This window comes from Mizuhopecten yessoensis, unplaced genomic scaffold, assembly GCF_002113885.1.
Source record: "Mizuhopecten yessoensis strain PY_sf001 unplaced genomic scaffold, ASM211388v2 scaffold2441, whole genome shotgun sequence".
NCBI classification, from domain to species: domain Eukaryota; kingdom Metazoa; phylum Mollusca; class Bivalvia; order Pectinida; family Pectinidae; genus Mizuhopecten; species Mizuhopecten yessoensis.
Genome location: NW_018404548.1, coordinates 170,268 through 195,737, shown reverse-complemented (window position 1 = coordinate 195,737; position 25,470 = coordinate 170,268). Strand labels below are relative to the sequence as shown.

General features: G+C 35.3%; 1 protein-coding gene across 1 annotated transcript in view; it reads left to right on the top strand.

The window, feature by feature from the left end:
• The first annotated feature begins 1,633 nt into the window (after window positions 1–1,633).
• The window catches only part of LOC110445999 (cAMP-dependent protein kinase regulatory subunit), a 156,976-nt gene continuing 133,139 nt past the window's right edge, over window positions 1,634–25,470 (top strand). Inside the window, exon 1 of the mRNA XM_021490928.1 lies at window positions 1,634–1,849. Within this exon, the coding sequence (XP_021346603.1) occupies window positions 1,685–1,849 (165 nt within the window). The 5' untranslated portion in view covers window positions 1,634–1,684. The remainder of the gene's footprint in view (window positions 1,850–25,470) is intronic.

Below are 25,470 nucleotides of genomic sequence, written 5' to 3'. Positions count from 1 at the left end.
ACAAAGATTGTCAGAACCTTGACTTGTAAATCTGTTTTGTTACTAAAAAAACAGTAAGTTGCACCAGGGACGTATAGTGAAGTATATACTGTCCCTGGTTGCACACCGCTGTAAAATTACTGACCAACCAATATTTCAAACTGTTGACCGGCTTGCTGTATTTTCCTTGCAAATGATATGTTTTCATATAGATATTCGTGTAACAATTAACATAGATCATGCGTAGGTGTCAAACATACAGATCTAATTCAACGTTACGCCGAGAGTCGAAGCTGCGCCCGACCTTGAAAATCGGGGTTCTAAACGCCGGGCCCCGCGGCCGACCAGCGCTGGAAAAATGTTATCATCTTCATCTGATTGACTTCCTCCGTCGATATCGACGACACTCTGTATTGATTGATTGATGCAATGCTTATTGTGCCGACTTATTGAACAAGCACAAGTCTTTTTTTGTACAAAACAAAATCGACCATTTTTTGTGGATTTACAATTGAATTGTTCGATTCAAGTGTAGAATTCGTTTTGTTATGGAGATATTTTGGAATACGGACACGTCTATATTGTTATATAAGCTTCTCAAAGGGTCAATTTTATTCGGGTGTAATCTTACTTGAAAACACAATTTTTCTTGAAAACCTACTTGTACAAGTCTCTGACTAAGGTTTTAGGTAAATTTCAAATGGGAAGATGGCAGAACAAAGTGTGTAACTGTTATATTTTAAAATAAAAGAATTCCATTACGTATCTTTAAAACGAAAAATGTTAATTTATATTTGTCATTTTTAATTTTAAAGCCTTAAATAATTAAAAACTTGTATACACTACCTTTCATAAAATATTTGCTTATCAGTATGAACCTATATAGTACATTGTAAACAAATCCAAGTGTCCATGTGAGTTTGTAAATAAAACTTATCTAATACGGAACGAGGAAGGCGTGCCAACACACATGCGTGCACAGTGACATAAAGTAGGAGTTTGGAATGCCAACTATTCGCCACAGACTCTCTGTTTACGTATGTCTGCCGCTATAAATACATCTGTGCTGCTCATCATTCTGAGGCTCTACAAGGCCGAAAGGACCAATTCTCACTCTTTATCTCTTTATCTACACTTGTTCTTTTGAATAAAAAAGGCATTATTTTTGTCATAGATCCGATGTTTACGGTCATGTGTAAGCGATACACGAACGCCAAATGAAATTATTTGACAAATCTCAGAAAACGGAACACATAGCCTAGGTGTGTAAACTGATTATTGCAATAGGAAGGTTACTATATACATATTCACCGGCCTGTAAGTCAGTTTCGGTATCCAGCATACCGTCATCTCAAATGCCGATCGGAATTCAATGAACGAACTATTTTTTCATTTTCTAAAACGACTAATCGTTTTTTTTTTATATTTGGCAGATATGTTCTTCATATAATTTTTTGTTTTAAAACGGCATTGATAAAACAATATGAAGTAGTCATCTGTCTTACAGTTATCTCCCTTCCTGGTCTGATATTCCGCTTCTTTGTTTGGTGATGTATTCTGAAAAATACATCAATCGTTTCAAGCAAAAAGAGATTTTGTGAAACGACATTTGATTAGTCCATTCAACGGAGTTAAATTGACATTAACCAATCAATACTTTCCTAACAAAAGCAGTACTTGTTGCTGCGACGAGAAATTGTGAAGCATGGCTGCGAACTCCGACGAAGAGCAAAGTCTGAAAGAGTGTGAGAATTATGTGCAGAGGCACAACGTTCAACAGTTATTGAAAGAATGTATAGTTCAGCTATGTATGAACCGCCCTGATAACCCTGTCACCTTTTTAAAGGAACATTTCGAACGAATGGAAAAGGTAAGTGTTTATACCACTTTCAGCTGTCAAATTTGTTGTTGTTGGTTTCGTAGGATTAGTTTTGGAACCTTGTTTGGACATCTCTGAGGCAGTCTTCAACGTGCAAACTCAGAAAATGCATTTTATGGGTTTAGAAACTTTGACCTGTAATGAAATGTAAATGAAAGATGAATGAAGTAGATAATCTGAATAAAATGACAATCCCAGAAAATTAACAAACGTAAACAATGCTGATAAGTATTGCAGCATTCGGTTACTGCATTACCGTACCTTTTGTATTTGACGTGTTATTAAGTACAGCACACTTATGTTTGTTTGAGGATGCAGGGGAGGGGATGCGAATCAAATATGTTTTTTTTCACTACATGGCAGGTATTGGAGCAACGGCAAATCTGATGGAATTGGCTATATAGTCATATATATGACTGGTCACCATCATCTCTTGCATATTGAAAAGGACCAACAGGTACAGATGTTTTGGTACACTCGGCCATTTCAGAACATTTTAGCACCTGGCTTCCAAATTTCTAAGTTTGGTTTGGTATTGTTTAACGTCCTATCAACAGCTATGGTCATTTAAGGACGGCCTCCCCTGTGTGCAAGATGCATGCATGTAGTCGGGGATTAATCTAGGTTTTGGGGGAAAGTGCCCTTTCTGTAAAAAGGGGATTTGTTTTCCCTAATAGGGGAAAAATACATAAACGGACTGTCTCGATGTTTGTATGTATTATGTATGTGTACTAGCTGTTATTGTGGGTGCGTCTAATTACCCAATACTACCCAATACTACCCCATACGATCCAGTTATAAACCAAATACTTCTTTATTACTGTGAAATATCACCTTTGTAGACGTTATTTACTTCCATCTGTCATATTTTATCGAGAAATATGCGATTTGGTGCCGAAAACATCACTGAATTGCCGTGACTATGACCCAATACTACCCGATACCACCCAATACTACCCCATACGACCCAATTATGAACCAAATACTTCTTTATTACTGTGAAATATCACCTTTGTAGACGTTATTTACTTCCATCTGCCATATTTTATCGGGAAATATGCGATTTGGTGCCGAAAACATCACCGAATTGCCGTGACTATGACCCAATACTACCCCATACCACGGAATTAGATTAGATCTAAGTCCGTGCCCATACCACCCAATACTACCCAATACCACCCAATACTACCCCATACGACCAAGTTATGAACCAAATACTTCTTTATTACTGTGAAATGTCACAGTTATTTACTTCTATATGTCACATTCTATCTGGAAATATGCGATTTGGTGCAGAAAACATCACCGAAATGCCGTGACTAGGGGTTCGACGATTTACAGGAACGGGCAGAAATCTATTAATTTTTATATAGGCCTATACATTAATGAATATATATATTAGATCAGAGACGTATATAACACAGTTATGGCTTTATACGTCTCTGATTAGATACATTAAAGTATCATTATCGGGTATAAGATATATTTGATAAAATGATTGCAATTACATGATCGCCATTCGGGGCAGAATCGGACTAAATTATATTTATATTTATATTATTATATCTTTTTTATCGGGTACAAGATACGTCATTTGATAAAAGGATTGCAAAGAATTTAAAAAAAAGTATTGTATTGATATGGATCGGGCAAGAACGGTCGACGATTTACAGGAACGGACAGAAACGGGGCAGGATCGGACTTATTTATATATATTTATTGTATATATTTAATTATCCTTATCTGGTATAAGGTATATTTGATAAAAGAATTGCAATTACAGGAACGGGGCAGGATCGGACTAAATATATATATATATATATATAAATTGCCAGGCCGAGGTTCCAATTTATGTCTCTGTTTTATTCTATAAAAAAGGGTTGTTCAGAGAATTATATATTACATATATAATAAATATGTATCTGAGTTATTTTCTCATTTATATATATGACATTGTTATTGCGATGTCATAACACCTGAAACATTGGAAATGACATTATGATAACTAAATTTTAATAACTTCATAACTTATACTCAACTCTTAATAAATAGCATGAATATATTTTGAGTGAATTAATTGGTGTTAATGTGTAGATTACAATCCCATCACGTCTACGATCTTAAAAAAAAGAAAATACGCAATTTTCCAACTCAAAAAAGGGACATCAATCTGAAAATTAAATATTATTCTATATGTAAATATAAGTTAATTGAAATACGTGTTTTACGTAAATAAATATTGAAGTCCATATGTTGGATTGTTAGGCCTTATCTGTTATAGAAAAACAATACTGTATATTAATTGTATATGTAAAGAAGAAAGAAACACGGTGAAACGCTTTAAGTTTCATTTTTTTTCAAAGGCCGATGTGGTCAAAACTGATTATCTAATTCCGTAATAGTAGACAATAGACTTCTTGTTCCAATGTTCAAGCTGGTTTTAGGAAAGGCTACTCTACAACTGAAAATATATTTATCCTTCATGCTTTAATATCTATATACGTTTCAAAAAGTAAAAAGCTATTCTGTTCATTCATTGATTTCAGAAAAGCGTTTGAAACTATTTGGAGGGTAGGTTTATGGAAGAAATTATTAAAGAATAATATCACAGGAAAGATATTTAATGCTATAATAAATCTGTATGCAAACACTAAATCTTGCGTAAAAACTAGCAATGGTATGATTGATTTTTTCACATGTCACGTCAGGGTAAAACAAGGTGAAAATCTCTCCCCATTTTTGTTCTCGACATATTTAAATGATTTAGAAGAATTTTTCATGCAAAGTAATGTTGATCAACTCCAGTATATTGATACTTTATTTCAAGAACGCATGGGTATATTTGTTAAATTATTTATTCTGCTATATGCAGATGAAACAGTTGTTATGTCAGAAACAGCTAAAGGTCTACAGAATGCTTTCCTTGTATTTAAAACTTACTTTACTATTTGGAAACTTAAAGTTAATCTCAATAAAACTAGAGTTGTTATCTTTGAAAAAAGTATTTGCACAAAATATTCGTTTAACTCTTTTTGGTGAAGATTTGCAAACACATGACAGCTACTCGTTTCTAGGACTGCTGTTTCATTATAATGGCAGTTTCTGTAAAGCAAGAAAAAAACTTGTTGAACAGGCTCAAAAAGCAATGTATGCATTATATAAAAATAAATAAGAAAGGACTTTGAATCATATACAATCCATATACTTTTTGAATTTCATAGTATTTGAGTATCTAATTTAACTGAAGGTTCTTCTCCAGCATTGTTATATAATTGATACTGTTTTGTTTAACAAAATTGAATATCTAACATTTTTGAAAAGTAATTTCAAATTTTCTAAATATTTCCTGTTAAATTTATATATATGATCTTAATAACACCATTTTATGACATGAATAGAATTAATATAGTACAATGTATCATGTAATTGCAATTCTTTTATCAAATATATCTTATACCCGATAACGATACTTAAATGTATCTAATATATATATTCATTAATGTATATATAATAATTAATAGTTTTCTGCCTGTTCCTGCCTGTTCCTGTAAATCGTCGAACCCCTAGTCACAGCATTTCTGTGATGTTTTCTGCACCAAATCGCATATTTCCAGATAGGATGTGTCATATAGAAGTAAATAACTTCAAGAAATGTGATATTTAACAGCAATAAAGAAGCATTTGGTTCATAACTGGGTCGTATGGGGTGGTATTGGGTAGTATTGGATGGTATGGGCACGGACTTGGATCTTATCTAATTCCGTGGTATGGAGTAGTATTGGGTCATAGTCACGGCAATTCGGTGATGTTTTCGGCACCAAATCGCATATTTCCCAAAAAATATGGCAGATGGAAGTAAATAACGTCTACAAAGGTGATATTTCACAGTAATAAAGAAGTATTTGGTTCATAACTGGGTCGTATGGGGTAGTATTGGGTAGTATTGGTAGTATTGGGTAATTAGACGCGCCGGTTATTTCATAGAATAAAAAGACCAGGAAAAATGACACGAACTTGATCACTGGGGAGCATTTTTGTGAATGTGTTCATTTTCATGACTTTCTAGACGTCTGGTAGGATGGTCACCCAAGCCAGTCCCATCAACGAAGTTTATTTTTTTGTTACCTAAGTAATGTTCACAAATTTTGCAAAAATAGCCTCTGTTTGCAATGTACATAACTATATTATAGCCATGTATATTTTAACTCATACATTTCTGTTTTGAAACGTTTCATGTCAAAATAAATTCTCATTATAGAAATCCTTTTTGTCATATAAACTCTAAAGGTCATCATAAAATGTTAATATGCTGACAAAAAATATTTATTTGAAGCGTAAGATACTGCAAAATTCAAGCCTTGATCCGATTTGGGTTCCAACATTCGCAAAAACCGGAGACGCTGATTGGTGACCTCAGAGGGTTCTATAAATATCTCAAGTGAGCCCCGGGTGCTAATTTCGTTTGTAAGAACACTCATCGATATTTTCCCTTTGGTACAACCATAAATGATTACAATTCCTACTCAGATTTGTTCAATGATTTAATAAAATGATGGTTTGGTGATCCGATTAGGGTACTGTCACCTTAGCCTATGTCTACAGTAACGTTACGTCTGGCACCGCTGCACTCGACGACGTAGTTGCATGTTCACTGCTGTCGGGGGGACCTGTATCAATTTCCGACTCTGTCTGACCTTTTGCCTGTTTGGCAAACATTGTATATATACTACGATTTTTTGCATCTTTTCTTTCTTAATTTTTACACGTAAAAACCCTCCTTGTGCGACATGATGTCTGGTTGATTTAAGCTTTATGTTTTTTCCGGATGCAATTTTCCGCGATGTTACGCATGCATAAAACGGGTCACTTCTGCGCTTGACAGCAATGATGGAATACGCATTTCATGAATTCCGGGAAATAAACAAAAACGATCGATGATTTTCAATTTGGTGCTCAAAAATCATTTTTATTTTTATGAGGAAAAGATAAAAGAATGCAACGCATTTATGATCAAGATTTTGAAATATTTATTTTGAAGAAAAAGGGGAATTTTAGGGGAAAATAGGGGAATTTTGGTACCTTTTTCTCGAGGGGAAAGTGCCGTTTAGCGGCAGCAAAATAAAGCTAGATTAGTCCCTGGTAGTGTATGCATGTGTGTTTTGGGAGGCTGCGATATGTTCATGTTTGTCTCCTTGTGATAGTGCGGAGCTGATGCCGACTTTATAGTGCTAGCTCACTGAAACATACTGCTGAAGACACCCAGCAGGACACCCCACTCGGTCACATTATACTGACAACGGGGGGAAGGGATCGTCCACCTCCTAAATTGCTGAGCGTTAAGCAGGTCTCGCCCTGGGGACAGAACCCTAAGCCTTCCGCACAGGGGCGAACGCTCAACTAAAGGCCAAAAGTGAGGCATTGTCAAGGGAGACATTAGGAAGAAGAAAATTGTTTAGAAAGAAGAGAAAAGATAAGATCCCAAATTTAGTCCCCTCTTACGATCATGCAGTTGGAGCAGCAGGTACAATTTTTACACCCTACCTGCAGGGATGCCATAGCAGTTTGGACCAACATTGTTTTTAATGCCTCCTGTTAGGATCAATTGCACTCAAACCTTTGAGTCTGACCCTTCATATGGAAGAAGAAGATGAGATTCCACCAAGCCATCGGTAACTGAGTTAATTGATACATGATTCATTTCATTGACTCGCTTGGACCTCCAATTTATTTGCTGTGTATACTTACAAGACAATTGAGACACTCACTGTCAGTTATTGTTAACGCATATGTTTACATTCATCCTAAAAAGTCAAATTTAATTTTAAAGCCAGATTTGCTGGTGCTTGACCATGAGTAACTTATCAACAAGCTATAATAGTTCTTTTGAAACATACTTGTATGATGGATGTCATGAAGTCCATATTAGCAGAAATAACAATTAGTTAGTGCAAATGCATCATTCTCATTGTATGTGTCACTCTTGTGTTTGTTTCTGCCATTGGTATAATTGATCAAAACAGTCTAAAACATTTGTAAATCAAATTCTAAATTCTAATTGGCTGAGTGATTACATGATGTTATTTTCGATGCAGGTACATACAACAAATGTCTTAAAATAAGCACAATTGAATGAGGGATTATTACAAAGCACATTACTTGGTCAAGTTTGAAATGCACTTTTGTTTACAGAAGGTTTTAGTTTGTCTATCATGGTATAAATAACTGGCTTCTTGGTTGACAGTCACAGATGCACACTAAAACATGTGTGTTGTCCTCTCTATGTATATGTAGTTTGGGTCATTTACGCTAATATTGTCTGGAGTAAAGGGGCTATATATATGGATTGCTTTCAGTGGGTTGCATTATTTCTTTATAGGTTATTCATTTCTTACATGGTGTGTATATATGTAGAAAACATTTGAATTTATGCCAATATTGCGTCAGATTTGCATCAAATATGGTGACTCTTCTAAGGCAATAACTAAAGTCACTGATGTATATGTAGTAACTGTTATTAAATGTCTATGTGTATACACAGAATCCTGTTTCTCTACCAACAGGAGCCAAGAAAGTTGGAGAGCAAAACTAATTGTTGCTTGTCATTGCTTAGCTGCTGATATTTGTTATCTCCTGATCAATTCATCAAGATGTTGTGATGTATGCTACGTGCTACACTGTCACAAAGCTGTACATTAAGTTAGCTGTGAGAACCATGCAGGAACATTGGAGCTCTCTTTTCCATGTTTCTAGGACTCTTAACTTGTACATCTAGACCATTTCCTGCTGTTTTAGAGTATGAGTATTTTGATGAGGTTCCAGGGGTATATATATGTGGGGTCCTAAATGTGTTAAGTTACATCATGTGTACTTTAGTTTGGGAATATACCTGGTACGATACTTGTTTCCTACATCAAAATACATCATTATAAAGTATCCAACTTTTTTTTGATAAATGGACAACAGTAGGAATAATACTTTTTCAGAGCGGTATGGTGTTTTATTGTCTTCTAGGGATCCCTGTGAATACCCCTATTTTGGATGAGATAATGTCTACATGCAATTTTTGTGCAATGACAAAGGAAAACAAATGAAAGTCAGAGAAAAAGTCAATCTAGTTTTCATCTCCATCCCCAGGTCCATGCATAGGGGATTCTAGGTACTTCTACTCCTGTTTTACCAGTAGTAGTTTTATCCTTGCATTTGATCATTGCTTCCTTAAATCTGTGAAGAAAGGAGTTGGGTATTGGTAAGTCTGAAAAAAGTGTAAATTCTGGAAATGCATATCTTATTCTAGGTAAGTGAGAAATGTTTGTTGGTGCCATAGTCAAATTTTTAAAGATTTATGCAGAAAAGTGTAAAAAGACAACATGACACTTTGAACATATCTGAAAATAACTGGAGTTAATATCATTTCAGTGTCCATTGAATTACCTGATACAAGTACTGAAACAGGCATGGTATCTAAATGAACACTGATTTATATTTATAAGTATAAAAACTTGACAATTCCATTTAAGTCATGCCAGTAGTAATATAAGCTGATTCAGGAAAAAAAATCTTGGTTTTGTGTTAATTAATTTGGAGTGTTATAGCGTTCAGCTACATGTATTAATATAAAATAAGGCTCTATTATTGTAATATCAATATAGAGAACAAGGGTATATATTTAGCTGTATTTATACTTCTCCGACTCATCCGTTGTATTTCAAAACCTGTTCGAGTCATTGTTGAGTTATAAAGAAGAGATTGTATGTAAAATCCTGAGTTGTTACATGTATGATATAAAATGTCTGGACACGACGTATAGATGAGAGCAGCCCACTTGTGGTCTATTGATTTTATATTGATCTGGCACTTTACACTTGGGGTGTGTGTCAACACAATCTCCGGTAGATTCATGGTCAGCTCGATCAGGCCATCTGAGGTTGCAAGAAAATTGAACTACGTCTGGTCTTAGACTCTTAAGATACCAATAGTTAATGTTGATCGCTGCTAATTTGTAGCAATATTGCAGTGTTTAAACTTAAAGATAGACCAATAGCTGTAGCCATAAAAAACTCACGATCATTCAATATTTATTTATCTTGTACACTAAAATAGCTATGACGATTTTCCACTAAAGGGTTTGGAAAGATAGAGAGAGTCATGATTATTATTCCAATATGAAAGAAAAGAATTTCATGAATTCAAGCTGTTTGTATAGTTCAGTAAGGTGAATGATGCAAAGTTTATCAATATCTAAGATATGACATTCAAACTGATCAATTATTAACATTTTAAAACAGTTTATCAATTCTCAAGATATCTATTGTCTTGTCATGTTAATTATCATGCTAATGATAAAAACAAGAAATGAAATGTAGTCAGAATTGATATATGAATTCCTATGTACTTTCATCTTTTTTTCTTTTTACAATGTCTGTTTCTCCTTTGCTTTATGCTAAATCTTGTCAGAAGAATAGCTATGGCTATTTTTAAAATCCTTTGAAGTTCCTAAAGCTATTTCTCCTTTCCAAGAGATTCGAGCTCATTCTGTCCCTTTTCAATTTTTTGACTATTTTTTTTCATTTCACCATCTGTGCTTTAACAACCACGTGCTTCAAACATCTCCCTTAATACTTTTATGTCTGCTTTCTTCCGTTTCATTTTGTTATAGCTGTTCTGGAATACCAAATACAATCAGATGGTTTGCTCTTTGTTTCTTACCTTAATTACTGAGATTACCAGATCCATGTTCAGTGCTAAAGATTTCTTTGGGTAGCAAATGTGATTTAATCTTCTCTTTGATGATGCTCTAAAATATCTCCCATTTGAAACTAATAATGAATTCTGTATTTAAGTATATATTTCTACAACACAGGCTTTGTATATGTAGGTCTCTATAGTTGCCTTGCATAGCATACATGCTTCATTACTTTCTCCTCATAAACCTTCAAGCACAGTTTGAAGATGAACTGTCTCTGTCCAGGAATCCTTGAACACACATCTATCTGGGGTCCACTTGTGGTTCTATCACTGAGTTCCACATGTGGAACTATCAATGGCTACCACTTGTGGTACTATCACTGGGTTCCACATGTGGTACTAGCAATGGCTACTACTTGTACTGTCACTAGTTACCACATGTGGTACTGTTACATGATACCACTTGTGGTACTAAATATTGCTACCACATGTGGTACTATCACTAGCTACCACATATTATCACTAGCTACCACATCAGGGTTCTCCCCAGAATTTTTTTAAGCTGATATGTTTCATTTGCAACGAACGTTCAAGACGGACACGCTAAAATAATACCTTATAAAAGGGGGTGGGGTGTAATATTATGTTTAGATAGTTACTTTTATTTACCAAACTTCTTTTGATGAACATTAAAACCAAAGAAAGAAATAAGTGTTCCTTATGTCTGAATTTTCAGCAATATTATTGTTTGTTTTTAAATATTCTAAAAAAAATACCATTTATAGAACGGTGTATGAGTTTTGTACATTGAATAATAGATATGACATTTGTCTCTTATTTTTACATTTGTATCCCTTACTTTATCCCCATTAAAAAGTATTTAAAGAAGAAATATTTAAGAGCTGTTAGTGCTATAGGGGGAAACACTTACATAAAAAGTTTATATCACAGTTCTTATTATTGAAAGAGAAAATGTTTTAATAAAGTGTACAGTGTTTTTATTTCCTCCAAAACTGCATTAAATACTGCTGTCAGTAAATGTGATTAAATATTCAAACAGCATTTTTATTTGAGCCCTTCTTCCTAAAAACAACAAATCCGGATTTTCATTCCGCTTTCCGGTCTGTACTTTACACAATCTAAGATGGCGACCATCACTAACTGAATACACACGCTATTTCAGCGTTGTCAAATGCAATCATATGTGAGTAAATTGATTTACATGTAATAAGTGTTTGTTTTGTTAATCTAACACCAGTTTCCTCAATTAATCACCTATTGACCATGCTAAACGGATCCGGTGGTTGTTGCTTTGGGCTCCAGTGAGCACGCTTGCCCGACACCTGTGGGCTTGTTGTCCGGCCCTCTCCCCACTAATTACAGGCCCCCTGTGGCAATACGCCTATCGTGCAACTGACCAGTGGGGTCATTACTGGACGTGGGTCAGCCTTGTGATTTAATCAGTGTCAATTTCTTGTGAAAAAAGACCACCTTCAGTACAAATAACAAGGTGATACGGTTCATAGTCTAAGGTGATACGGTTCATAGTCTAAGGTGATACGGGTCAATTAAGCTGATACGGCAAGGAGGATTTCAAACTGAAGCTGATACGGAGCCGGAGCCATATCAGCTAATTGGCCTGGGGAGAACACTGCACATGTGGTACTATCACTAGCTACCACATACTATCACTAGCTATCACATGTGGTACTATCACTAGCTATCACATGTGGTACTATCACTAGCTACCACATATTATCACTAGCTACCACATACTATCACTAGCTATCACATGTGGTACTATCACTAGCTGCCACATACTATCACTAGCTGCCACATACTATCACTAGCTACCACATACTAGCAATTACTATCACATATGGTACTATTATTGGCTATAAGTTGTGTGGTTTTATCTTTGTCACTTTATTATATGTGTGTGTGATGGAACACACAAAGGGTCACCTCTAATGCCTTAATATTAAATGGTAGCTACCACATACTGGAACTATCAATGGCTACCACTTGTGGTACAATCACTGGGTTCCACATGTGGTACTATAACTAGCTACCACATACTAGCAATTACTATCACATATGGTACTATTATTGGCTATCAGTTGGGTGGTTTTATCTTTGTCACTTTATTATATGTGTGTGTGATGGAACACACAAAGGTTCACCTCTAATGCCTTAATATTAAATGGTAGCTACCACATACTGGAACTATCAATGGCTACCACTTGTGGTACAATCACTGGGTTCCACATGTGGTACTATCCCACTTGTGGTACTATCACTGGGTTCCACATGTGGTACTATCCCTAGCTACCACATACGGTACTAACACTCGCTATCACATGTTATCATTAGCTACCACATCCTATCACTACCTACCACATGTGGTACTATAACTAGCTACCACATGTCGTACTATCACTAGCTGCCACATATTATCACTAGCTACCACATACTATCAATAGCTACCACATATGGTACTATTATTGGCTATCAGTTGTGTGGTTTTATCTTTGTCACTTTATTATATGTGTGTGTGATGGAACACACAAAGGTTCACCTCTAATGCCTTAATATTAAATGGCCTGGATAATTTCTGCATGCAAAACGCTAACAGCATTGGGCCCTAACACCGAGCGATTGTGTAATGAATGCATGCATGCATGTTTGAGCTAGCACCAGTCTGGAAAAGATTTTCAGGAGATACAGAAGCGTCTATATATATCATGCATACAGACAGCTTCTCATAGAAAAGACACTCATCAGAAGGGAAGGCAATGTCAAAAATAAACAGGATTTTCTATGGAACTGCTTTGGAAATATGTTGATGTCTGTGTATGGTAATTTTATTGTGTGCAAAAATATTGGGCCAAACTAAAAATAGAAATAGTTAATAAACACTTGATTTCCATGTGTTTCAGAGTAACAATGTTATATTTTGCATATGAACTCACACTTTCAGAATAAATTGTAACATTGCAATGGCAAATATTGCTATAAAGCCAAGCTGGTAGAATTTTAGACCTCAAGAATGCCCAGAAATTATTTTTCACTATTTTTGCTAAAGGTTTTCATCACAGGTTAAAACGGGTCTTTCCTATTCATAAGAAATAATAGAAATGCCTCAATTCACTTTAGCCTGCCAGAGCTCATTGAAGTTATTGTAATTAGACTCTTTGTAAATCTAATTAAGTTTTAACTAAATTCTTTTTATCATTATGATAGTCATTGTCATATGGAATGTATTATTTTCTGCATTGTAAACTGAAATGACAAAAAAAATGTCATTGAAATGAAATAAGGTTCACCATTTTTTATGTATTAAATTAAACTTTCATACAATGTGTTATTTGGTATTTGTTCCCCAAGGCATAGACTGTATTATGTACAGAAAATATATATAGTACTTTGCCAATGTAGTATGTACTATATTGGCAAAGTACTATATATGTACATGTTCTCTACATATCAGAATAAGAGATTCTGGTAATCAATATATCCTTATAAGAATTATTGTACGTTGAATGGGGTAACTGTAGTCTTCTAGCTTCTCTGTAGTGATATCAGACAGTAGTTTACAATATGGTTACAACTCTGTAGTGATATCAGACTAGTTTACAATATGGTTACAACTCTGTAGTGATATCAGACAGTAGTTTACAATATGGTTACAACTCTGTAGTGATATCAGACAGTAGTTTACAATATGGTTACAACTCTGTAGTGATATCAGACAGTAGTTTACAATATGGTTACAACTCTGTAGTGATATCAGACAGTAGTTTACAATATGGTTACAACTCTGTAGTGATATCAGACAGTAGTTTACAATATGGTTACAACTCTGTAGTGATATCAGACAGTAGTTTACAATATGGTTACAACTCTGTAGTGATATCAGACAGTAGTTTACAATATGGTTACAACTCTGTAGTGATATCAGACAGTAGTTTACAATATGGTTACAACTCTGTAGTGATATCAGACAGTAGTTTACAATATGGTTACAACTCTGTAGTGATATCAGACAGTAGTTTACAATATGGTTACAACTCTGTAGTGATATCAGACAGTAGTTTACAATATGGTTACAACTCTGTAGTGATATCAGACAGTAGTTTACAATATGGTTACAACTCTGTAGTGATATCAGACAGTAGTTTACAATATGGTTACAACTCTGTAGTGATATCAGACAGTAGTTTACAATATGGTTACAACTCTGTAGTGATATCAGACAGTAGTTTACAATATGGTTACAACTCTGTAGTGATATCAGACAGTAGTTTACAATATGGTTACAACTCTGTAGTGATATCAGACAGTAGTTTACAATATGGTTACAACTCTGTAGTGATATCAGACAGTAGTTTACAATATGGTTACAACTCTGTAGTGATATCAGACAGTAGTTTACAATATGGTTACAACTCTGTAGTGATATCAGACAGTAGTTTACAATATGGTTACAACTCTGTAGTGATATCAGACAGTAGTTTACAATATGGTTACAACTCTGTAGTGATATCAGACAGTAGTTTACAATATGGTTACAACTCTGTAGTGATATCAGACAGTAGTTTACAATATGGTTACAACTCTGTAGTGATATCAGACAGTAGTTTACAATATGGTTACAACTCTGTAGTGATATCAGACAGTAGTTTACAATATGGTTACAACTCTGTAGTGATATCAGACAGTAGTTTACAATATGGTTACAACTCTGTAGTGATATCAGACAGTAGTTTACAATATGGTTACAACTCTGTAGTGATATCAGACAGTAGTTTACAATATGGTTACAACTCTGTAGTGATATCAGACAGTAGTTTACAATATGGTTACAACTCTGTAGTGATATCAGACAGTAGTTTACAATATGGTTACAACTCTGTAGTGATATCAGACAGTAGTTTACAATATGGTTACAACTCTGTAGTGATATCAGACAGTAGTTTACAATATGGTTACAACTCTGTAGTGATATCAGACAGTAGTTTACAATATGGTTACAACTCTGTAGTGATATCAGACAGTAGTTTACAATATGGTTACAACTCTGTAGTGATATCAGACAGTAGTTTACAATATGGTTACAACTCTGTAGTGATATCAGACAGTAGTTTACAATATGGTTACAACTCTGTAGTGATATCAGACAGTAGTTTACAATATGGTTACAACTCTGTAGTGATATCAGACAGTAGTTTACAATATGGTTACAACTCTGTAGTGATATCAGACAGTAGTTTACAATATGGTTACAACTCTGTAGTGATATCAGACAGTAGTTTACAATATGGTTACAACTCTGTAGTGATATCAGACAGTAGTTAACAATATGGTTACAACTCTGTAGTGATATCAGACAGTAGTTTACAATATGGTTACAACTCTGTAGTGAACTTATCTCTAATTTTGCTGACTTTAAGAGAGGATTTGGTACAGAATTCTTACACATCTGTCAGCTGGCAGGTCTGTAGTAATGAGCCTCTCCACTTAGGTTTAGGAGAGAGAATTAGATCTGACCTGACAAAGAATGCAGTAATAGCACTTAGAGTGGAAATTAAAGCTAGTATACAACATTTGAGGGTCAGATGTGGGTGTATGCAGTTAATTGGAATAAAGTTGATGCTAAAGCAAGTGAAATTCTTCTGGTGCTGGGAAGATTTGAATGAATTTTATTGAAGTGTAGACCTCCCAAAAATGCATGCTTTTCAGGAATCTGAATTGTGAAAATAAGCTGCAACATTGATTAGATAGACTATTAACTGAAGACATTCTGATTGTGACTTCCATATCAGATAATGTTTGATTGGGCTAACCCAGTTAAATTCTAGGAAAACCAGATCTAGAGGTGGTATGAGGTAGGTTTACTTCTGTATATTTAGGTATGAGGACCTGTTGTGGTATGAGGTAGGGTTACCTCTGTATATAAAGGTATGAGGACCTGAGGTGTTATGAGGTAAGGTTACCTCTGTATATTAAGGTATGAGGACCTGAGGTGTTATGAGGTAAGATTACTTCTGTATATTTAGGTATGAGGACCTGAGGTGTTATGAGGTAGGTTTACCTCTGTATATTTAGGTATGAGGCCCTGAGGTGGTATGAGGTAGGGTTACCTCTGTATATAAAGGTATGAGGACCTGAGGTGTTATGAGGTAGGGTTACCTCTGTATATTTAGGTATGAGGACCTGATGTGGTATGAGGTAGGGTTACTTCTGTATATTTAGGTATGAGGACCTGATGTGGTATGAGGTAAGATTACCTCTGTATATTTAGGTATGAGGACCTGTTGTGATATGAGGTAAGTTTACCTCTGTATATTTAGGTATGAAGACCTGAGGTGGTATGAGGTAAGATTACCTCTGTATATTTAGGTAGGAGGACCTGTTGTGGTATGAGGTAGGTTTACCTCTGTATATTTAAGTATGAGGACCTGAGGTGGTATGAGGTAAGATTACCTCTGTATATTTAAGTATGATGACCTGAGGTGGTATGAGGTAAGATTACCTCTGTATATTTAGGTATGAGGACCTGAGGTGGTATGAGCTAGGTTTACCTCTGTATATTTAAGTATGAGGACCTGAGGTGGTATGAGGTAAGATTACCTCTGTATATTTAAGTATGAGGACCTGAGGTGGTATGAGGTAAGATTTCCTCTGTATATTTAGGTATGAGGGCCTGAGGTGGTATGAGCTAGGTTTACCTCTGTATATTTAGGTATGAGGGCCTGAGGTGGTATGAGCTAGGTTTACCTCTGTATATTTAGGTACGAGGACCTGAGCTGGTATTAGGTAAGTTTACCTCTGTATATTTAGGTATGACGACCTGTTGTGGTATGAGGTAAGATTACCTCTGTATATTTAGGTATGAGGACCTTAGGTGGTATGAGGTAGGTTTACCTCTGTATATTTAAGTATGATGACCTGAGGTGGTATGAGGTAAGATTACCTCTGTATATTTAGGTATGAGGACCTTAGGTGGTATGAGGTAGGTTTACCTCTGTATATTTAAGTATGAGGACCTGAGGTGGTATGAGCTAGGTTTTCCTCTGTATATTTAAGTATGAGGACCTGAGGTGTTATGAGGTTTAGGTTTACCTCTGTTTATTTAGGTATGATGACCTGAGGGTTTATGAACTAGGTTTACCTCTGTATATTTAGGTACGAGGACCTGAGCTGGTATTAGGTAAGTTTACCTCTGTATATTTAGGTATGAAGACCTGAGGTGGTATGAGGTAAGATTACCTCTGTATATTTAGGTATGAGGACCTTAGGTGGTATGAGGTAGGTTTACCTCTGTATATTTAAGTATGAGGACCTGAGGTGGTATGAGGTATGTTTACCTCTGTATATTTAGGTATGAGGCCCTGAGGTGTTATGGGGTATGATTACCTCTGTATATTTAGGTATTAGGACCTGAGGTGGTATGAGGTAGGATTACCTCTGTATATTTAGGTATTAGGACCTGAGGTTTTATGAGGTAGGTTTACCTCTGTATATTTAAGTATGAGGACCTGAGGTGGTATGAGCTAGGTTTTCCTCTGTATATTTAAGTATGAGGACCTGAGGTGTTATGAGGTAGTGTTACCTCTGTATATTTAGGTATGAGGCCCTGAGGTGTTATGGGGTAGGATTACCTCTGTATATTTAGGTATTAGGACCTGAGGTTTTATGAGGTAGGTTTACCTCTGTATATTTAGGTATGAGGACCTGAGGTGTTATGAGGTGTAGGTTTACCTCTGTTTATTTAGGTATGATGACCTGAGGTTTTATGAACTAGGTTTACCTCTGTATATTTAGGTATGAGGGCCTGAGATGTAATGAGGTAAGATTACCTCTGTATATTTAGGTATGAGGACCTGTTGTGGTATGAGGCAGGTTTACCTCTGTATATTTAGGTATGAGGACCTGAGGTGGTATGAGGTAAGTTTACCTCTGTATATTTAGGTATGAGGACCTGCGGTGTAATGAGGTAAGATTACCTCAGCTCTGTATATTTAGGTATGAGGACCTGAGGTGTGTTGAAGTACTGTAAGTATATCTGTGTTTACGTCATGGAAGGATTAGGTATTGGACCTCAGAAAGGAAGATAATCTGTTTTTTATTTCAATTCTGGATGCTAAATGTGTAGATACTATCACATACCAGATGTGTTTTTAAAAGTAAAGTACATACTTGCAACTGCTCTAAATTACAGTTTACTGATGTTATAGAAGTTTAAAGTACTTAAGTCATTTATATCTCACATTGTGACTATATCCATATCATAACTATTTCACCACCCTTCACTGACATATATGTGTACACACTGCATTAGAGGGTGTAGGAAATTTGTAGTGTACAAAATAGGTACGACGAAAAACTATTTTCCAGAAGGTTGAACAAACCTAATGGGATTTTTTTTCACAAATTTTGACAGTTTGAATCCTGCTTTACTTTAAAATACCTAGTAAAAAGTATCACTATTGAAGTTATCTTTCAATCTTTTTTCTCACAGTAGAAATGTGTATTGCTGCTATGTACTGTAGTAGGAGGTAGTAGCTAGGAGGTAGGAACTAAATACTGGTACGAATGGTTAAGCTACACCATGAAATTGGCTTTGCAGACATAACATATGTTTTTCCAACAATGCAAGGTCATCAGCTTATGGATCAGTGAGAAGAGTAGGAACTTCTCCGTGTATTTGTGGAAGGGGTTGAAGCAAGAAGAGTTGCCGTAGTAACTAACCATTTTGTATGGTCGTACAGAATACCAATAACTCCATAATGTAAGAGTTGTCTCCCCTATGGTAGAATGCAAATTAATCAGAATTGTTTTTAACTTGATAACACAGGAGGCTCACTGATATTTTTACCTATGCCAAAGTAGAAATACATGGACATATATATATATATATATATGAAATATATTTTGCGTTGTGATAATCAGTTATTTGTAAACAATAAAATTAAGCCATAAATCACATTGAAAATACATTTTTAGCCTTGATCTGAAGAATAGTTAATTTTTTTCTGCTATGTTGATTTAATTAGATTCGAATATGACCTGACTGGTATGTGTTATTGTTGTGTTAAATTTGAGTAGTTATTTCATTAGAGGATGCCTGTAGGGTAAATAATGGTTTGTTTTGGTTTATAAACAATGCAGGAGTGGTATTTGCACCATAGTTATATGACATTACAATATAGAGGAATTGATGGACAATCTGTTATAGAATTAAGAATATGAAAAGTTGGAGAAATTGACAGAACCGATGTCCGATAAAAGTGAAAGAATGAAAGACAGACTGTTGAGGACAAGGTGTTATTGTGGGAGAATGTAGGAATGGGGGCGTTGATGATGAAAGGACAGGTAACATGCTTTAGAGAAGTGAAAAGCACGAGGGAGATTTGTATCATTAGAGTATTGTTGGTACAGACTGAAGCCTGGGAACATTCATAGGCTAGTGGACATTTGACCACCTGATGGCTGTTCATCGCATGGAATAATTAAATATTTGATCAATAGAAATGGTAGTTATAGTTAATTTGCATGTTAGAAAGAGAACACACTAAGATAGAGTAGTCCGAGCTGAAAGTTAGAAACAATGAATTGGATAAGGGATTGAGCTAATTTATTATTCCCCAGACTATGCAGAATGTTAAGTCACAGTTAACTAAGGGCTACGCCTTCCTGCGGTTGTAAAGTTAGGGTCAGGCTAGTCCAGTAGTTTATGAAGGTCAATCCTACCTGTGGTTGTATAGTTCTAGGGTCAGGATAGTCCAGTATTTTATGAAGGTCAAATCCTACCTGTGGTTGTATAGTTTGGGTCAGGATAGTCAAGTGGTTTATGAAGGTCAAATCCTACCTGTGGTTGTATAGTTCAGGTCAGGCTAGTCCAGTGATTTATGAAGGTCAAATCCTACCTGTGGTTGTATATTTTGGGTCAGGCTAGCCCAGTGGTTTATGAAGGTCAAATCCTACCTATGGTTGTATGGTTTGGGCAGGATAGTCCAGTAGTTTATGAAGGTCAAATCCTACCTGTGGTTGTATAGTGAGGATCAGGCTAGCCCAGTGGTTTATGAAGGTCAAATCCTACCTGTGGTTGTATAGTTAGGGTCAGGCTAGTCCAGTAGTTTATTAAGGTCAAATCCTACCTATGGTTGTATAGTTTGGGTCAGGCTAGTCCAGTAGTTTATGAAGGTCAAATCCTACCTATGGTTGTATAGTTAGGGTCAGGATAGTCCAGTAGTTTATGAAGGTCAAATCCTACCTGTGGTTGAAAAGTTAGGGTCAGGCTAGTTCAGTGATTTATGAAGGTCAAATCCTACCTGTTGTTGTATAGTTCTAGGGTCAGGCAAGTCCAGTGGTTTATGAAGGTCAAATGCTACCTGTGGTTGTAAAGTTAAGGTCAGGCTAGCCCAGTGGTTTATGAAGGTCAAATCCCACCTGTGGTTGTATAGTTAGGGTCAGGCTAGTCCAGTAGTTTATTAAGGTCAAATCCTACCTGTGGTTATATTGTTAGGATCAGGCTAGTCCAGTGGTTTATGAAGGTCAAATCCTACCTGTGGTTGAAAAGTTAGGGTCAGGCTAGTCCAGTGATTTATTAAGGTCAAACCCCACCTGTGGTTGTATAGTTCGGGTCAGGCTAGCCCAGTAGTTTATTAAGGTCAAATCCTACCTGTGGTTATATAGTTAGGATCAGGCTAGTCCAGTGGTTTATGAAGGTCAAATCCTACCTGTTGTATAGTTCTAGGGTCAGATAAGTCCAGTGGTTTATGAAGGTCAAATCCTACCTGTGGTTGTATAGTTCGGGTCAGGCTAGCCCAGTGGTTTATGAAGGTCAACTCCTACCTATGGTTGTATAGTTAAGGTCAGGCTAGCCCAGTGGTTTATGAAGGTCAAATGCTACCTGTGGTTGTATAGTTAGGGTCAGGATAGTCCAGTGGTTTATGAAGGTCAAATCCTACCTGTTGTATAGTTCTAGGGTCAGGTAAGTCCAGTGGTTTATGAAGGTCAAATGCTACCTGTGGTTGTATTGTTAGGGTCAGGCTAGTCCAGTTGTTTGTGAAGGTCAAATCCAACCTGTGGTTGTATAGTTAGGATCAGGCTAGTCCAGTGGTTTATGAAGATTTCTTATATTATAAATTAGAACATCCTATGTTAGAAATAAAAACATTGTAGATATTTGAACATTGTAGATATTCTATGTTAGAAATAAAAACATTGTAGATATCTGAAAATTGTAGATATCCTATGTAAGAAATAAGAACATTGTAGATATCCTATGTTAGAAATGAGAACATTGTAGATGTCCTATGTTAGAAATGAGAACATTGTAGATATCTTATGTTGGAAAATGATAACATTATAGATATCCTGTGTTAGAAATAAGAATATTGTAGATATCCTATGTTAGAAAATGATAACATTATAGATATCCTGTGTTAGAAAAAACCCATTTTAGATATCCTGTGTTAGAAATAAAAACATTGTAGATATCCTATGTTAGAAATAAAAACATTGTAGATATCCAAACATTGTTGATATCCTATTTTAGAAATAAGAACATGGTAGATATCCTATGTTAGAAATAAAAAAACACTGTAGATATCCAAACATTGTAGATATCTTTGTTAGAAATAAGAAAATGGTAGATATCTTTAGTTAGAAATAACAACATGGTAGATATCCTATGTTAGAAAATAGAAACATTGTAGATATCCAAACATTGTAGATATCCTTTGTTAGAAATAAAAACATTGTAGATATCCAAACATTGACGATATCCTTTGTTAAAAAAAAAAAAATGTAGATATCCAAACATTGTAGATATCTTTGTTAGAAATAAGAAAATGGTAGAAATCTTTTGTTAGAAATAACAACATGGTAGATAAACTATGTTAGAAATAGAAACATTGTAGATATTCTATGTTAGAAATAAGAACATTGTAGATATCCTATGTTAGAAATAAGAACATGGTAGATATCCTATGTTAGAAAAAAGAATATGGTAGATATTCTATGATGGTAGATATTCTATGTTAGAAATAAGAACATGGTAGATATTCTATGTTAGAAATAACAACATGGTAGATGTCCTATGTTAGAAATAGAAACATTGTAGATGTTCTATGTTAGAAATAAGAGCATTGTAGATATCCTATGTTAGAAATAGAAACGTTGTAGATATCCTAACATTGTAGATATCTTTGTTAGAAATAAGAAAATGGTAGAAATCTTTTGTTAGAAAGAACAACATGGTAGATATCCTATGTTAGAAATAGAAACATTGTAGATATCCTAACATTGTAGATATCTTTGTTGGAAATAAGAAAATGGTAGAAATCTTTTGTTAGAAATAACAACATGGTAGATATCCTATGTTAGAAATAGAAACATTGTAGATATTCTATGTTAGAAATAAGAACATGGTAGATATTCTATGTTAGAAATAGAAACATTGTAGATATTCTATGTTAGAAATAAGAACATGGTAGATATCCTATGTTATAAATAAGAACATTGTAGATATTCTATGTTAGAAATAAGAACATGGTAGATATCCTATGTTAGAAATAGAAACATTGTAGATAAACTATGTTAGAAATAGAAACATTGTAGATATCCTATGTTAGAAATAGAAACATTGTAGATAAACTATGTTAGAAATAGAAATATTGTAGATATTCTATGTTAGAAATAAGAACATTGTAGATATTCTATGTTAGAAATAAGAACATGGTAGATATCCTTTGTTATAAATAAAAACAACGGAAGAGAAAATAGGTATTTCTGATAATTTGTTCTGAGATATAAAGACATTGACCACAGACAACAGCAACAATTCAGTATCTGTCCTAAAAGGATCTACAGCCAATTATACTTGGTGTTTAATGCATTGGTTTCTACAGACCTATTTTTTAAATTGGATATTTTAACAAACAAAATGACTTAACTTGTTTTCAATGAGGTTTGGTTTGGAAACTTAATTGATGAACTTGATATGTTTGTAGAAACTAGAGCATTTCATAGCATTTATTTATTTGTAGAACACAGAAAAAACTCCTGTTTGAGTTGTATTATAGTTATTGGATTTTGTGAGTTTATCTGAGGAAAGGCTTTATTTCTAGGAAATGGTTATTAAGTACATTAGGAATGGCTAATTAAATACATCAGAAAGAATTCTCAAGATTACATGGATTGTGGAGTGTTCGTGGAAACGCTAACAATGGATCACTGTTACTGGGAAAGGGAATTACATGTGGGAAGCTAAGGTTTGTATTCCATCTGGTACTGGTCCCAATGATGTTGGTTTAGATTCATGACACTGGGACATTACTGGGAGATGGGATGTGGTGATTGTTACAGGCAGAATGGTTGAATTAGTATGACAATCACATTGATGGGAAGGATTCTGACTGGACCTGCCAACACCATTTCCATATTGCTATTCCACAATGATTCCGCATCTTTAAACCAGAAAATTAGCTTGTAAATCAGAAATATGAGCCGGCTTTCTGATACAAGTTATTAATTAGACTTCTGTAGTTAATTTAGGCCTGTACTACACATACAATGTTGATCAAAAGCACCTGATTTTGTTATTAATTTTGATAATTGTGGACCATGTATGAGGATATCTGAAGCTTGGTATGGGGTGTAGCAGAGGTGCCAGTCCAGTTCTGATTCAGTGCTACTTCGTAATGCTTGACAACACTTGCTGATGGAGTTGTTTCCATAACCTTGATTGTGGGATTGAAACCCTGGCTGTGTGTAAATGAGGGCCGTTCATTAATAGATGGCCAAATCCATTACAGTGAGGTGATCTACACCCCATTACTCAGCACTGTTCCTACAGGAAGTTCTTGTGAACACCAGTCCAGGCCTCACCCCACTGACCTGTTGTGTTTGGAGATTTAACTTGTAGTCTTTATGTGACCCTCACAACTGGTATCTAGATTTTCTGAAGGAGATTGGATAAGATTTAATGCTCACCAACTTGTTGATTGTTCTGTCAGATTTGTGATTGTTCTAAAATTAAAAACAAGGCTACGTGAACATGGAGACAGTGTTTACTGTTTTGACTTAGAAACTTCACGAAACAATCCGAGGTTGGACAAATTTCAAAAGGAAATGGAAGTTGTGAGTATACTGAAGCAGTAATGTAGTGTTTTCCTGTAGTGTTGTCTTATCATGTTAACAGGAAATACAGAGTGGGGTAGAGAACTTCACATTAATCGTTTAGTCTCCAACTGTTTCATTACTGTTAAAACTGTTGACCATGTCAAAGTTGTTTATTTACCTATACAGCAATTAACCTTGATATCTATGGAGTTGAAAAGTTTTACAATCCTATTGTGGTGCTAAAGTATTATGTGTTTTATAATTGTTTTGCCATATTTCAACAAACCTTTTCATATGCACTGTTGCATTGAGTGCATACATTGCTACCCAAAGTATGTGTATGACAGGGCTAGAGACAGTGGGTGGTTAATCTAACCCCGGGCTCTCTGGGTGTAGTTAATCTATGTACATCTGAGGAGTTGGTGGGAACCACAAATAAACCAATAATGTAATATACTTATTTGTAAACTAGAATGGAAGTGGGCTAAGTGATACAGAGGTCTGATGTTAGTTAGGTATAACAAGTGCATGCATAAATATCAACAAGCAACTGGGGCAAGCACACAAGTTGTAAGCTGCCAGGGAAACTGGAGAGTTCTCCCCTAAAAATAGGATGTCTTAGTTTTCTCTAATAAAGTCCGTGGATGTTTTGAAGAACCTAATTCTTTTCAGGTGTTTTGAGTATTCAGAGCTAATGTACCAAAATTACTGCCTGTCAGATCTACCTATAAAACCTAGTGCTAGGAGAGGAGGTAAACTGTTATGATACTCCACGTGTACAGATGAATAGGGGT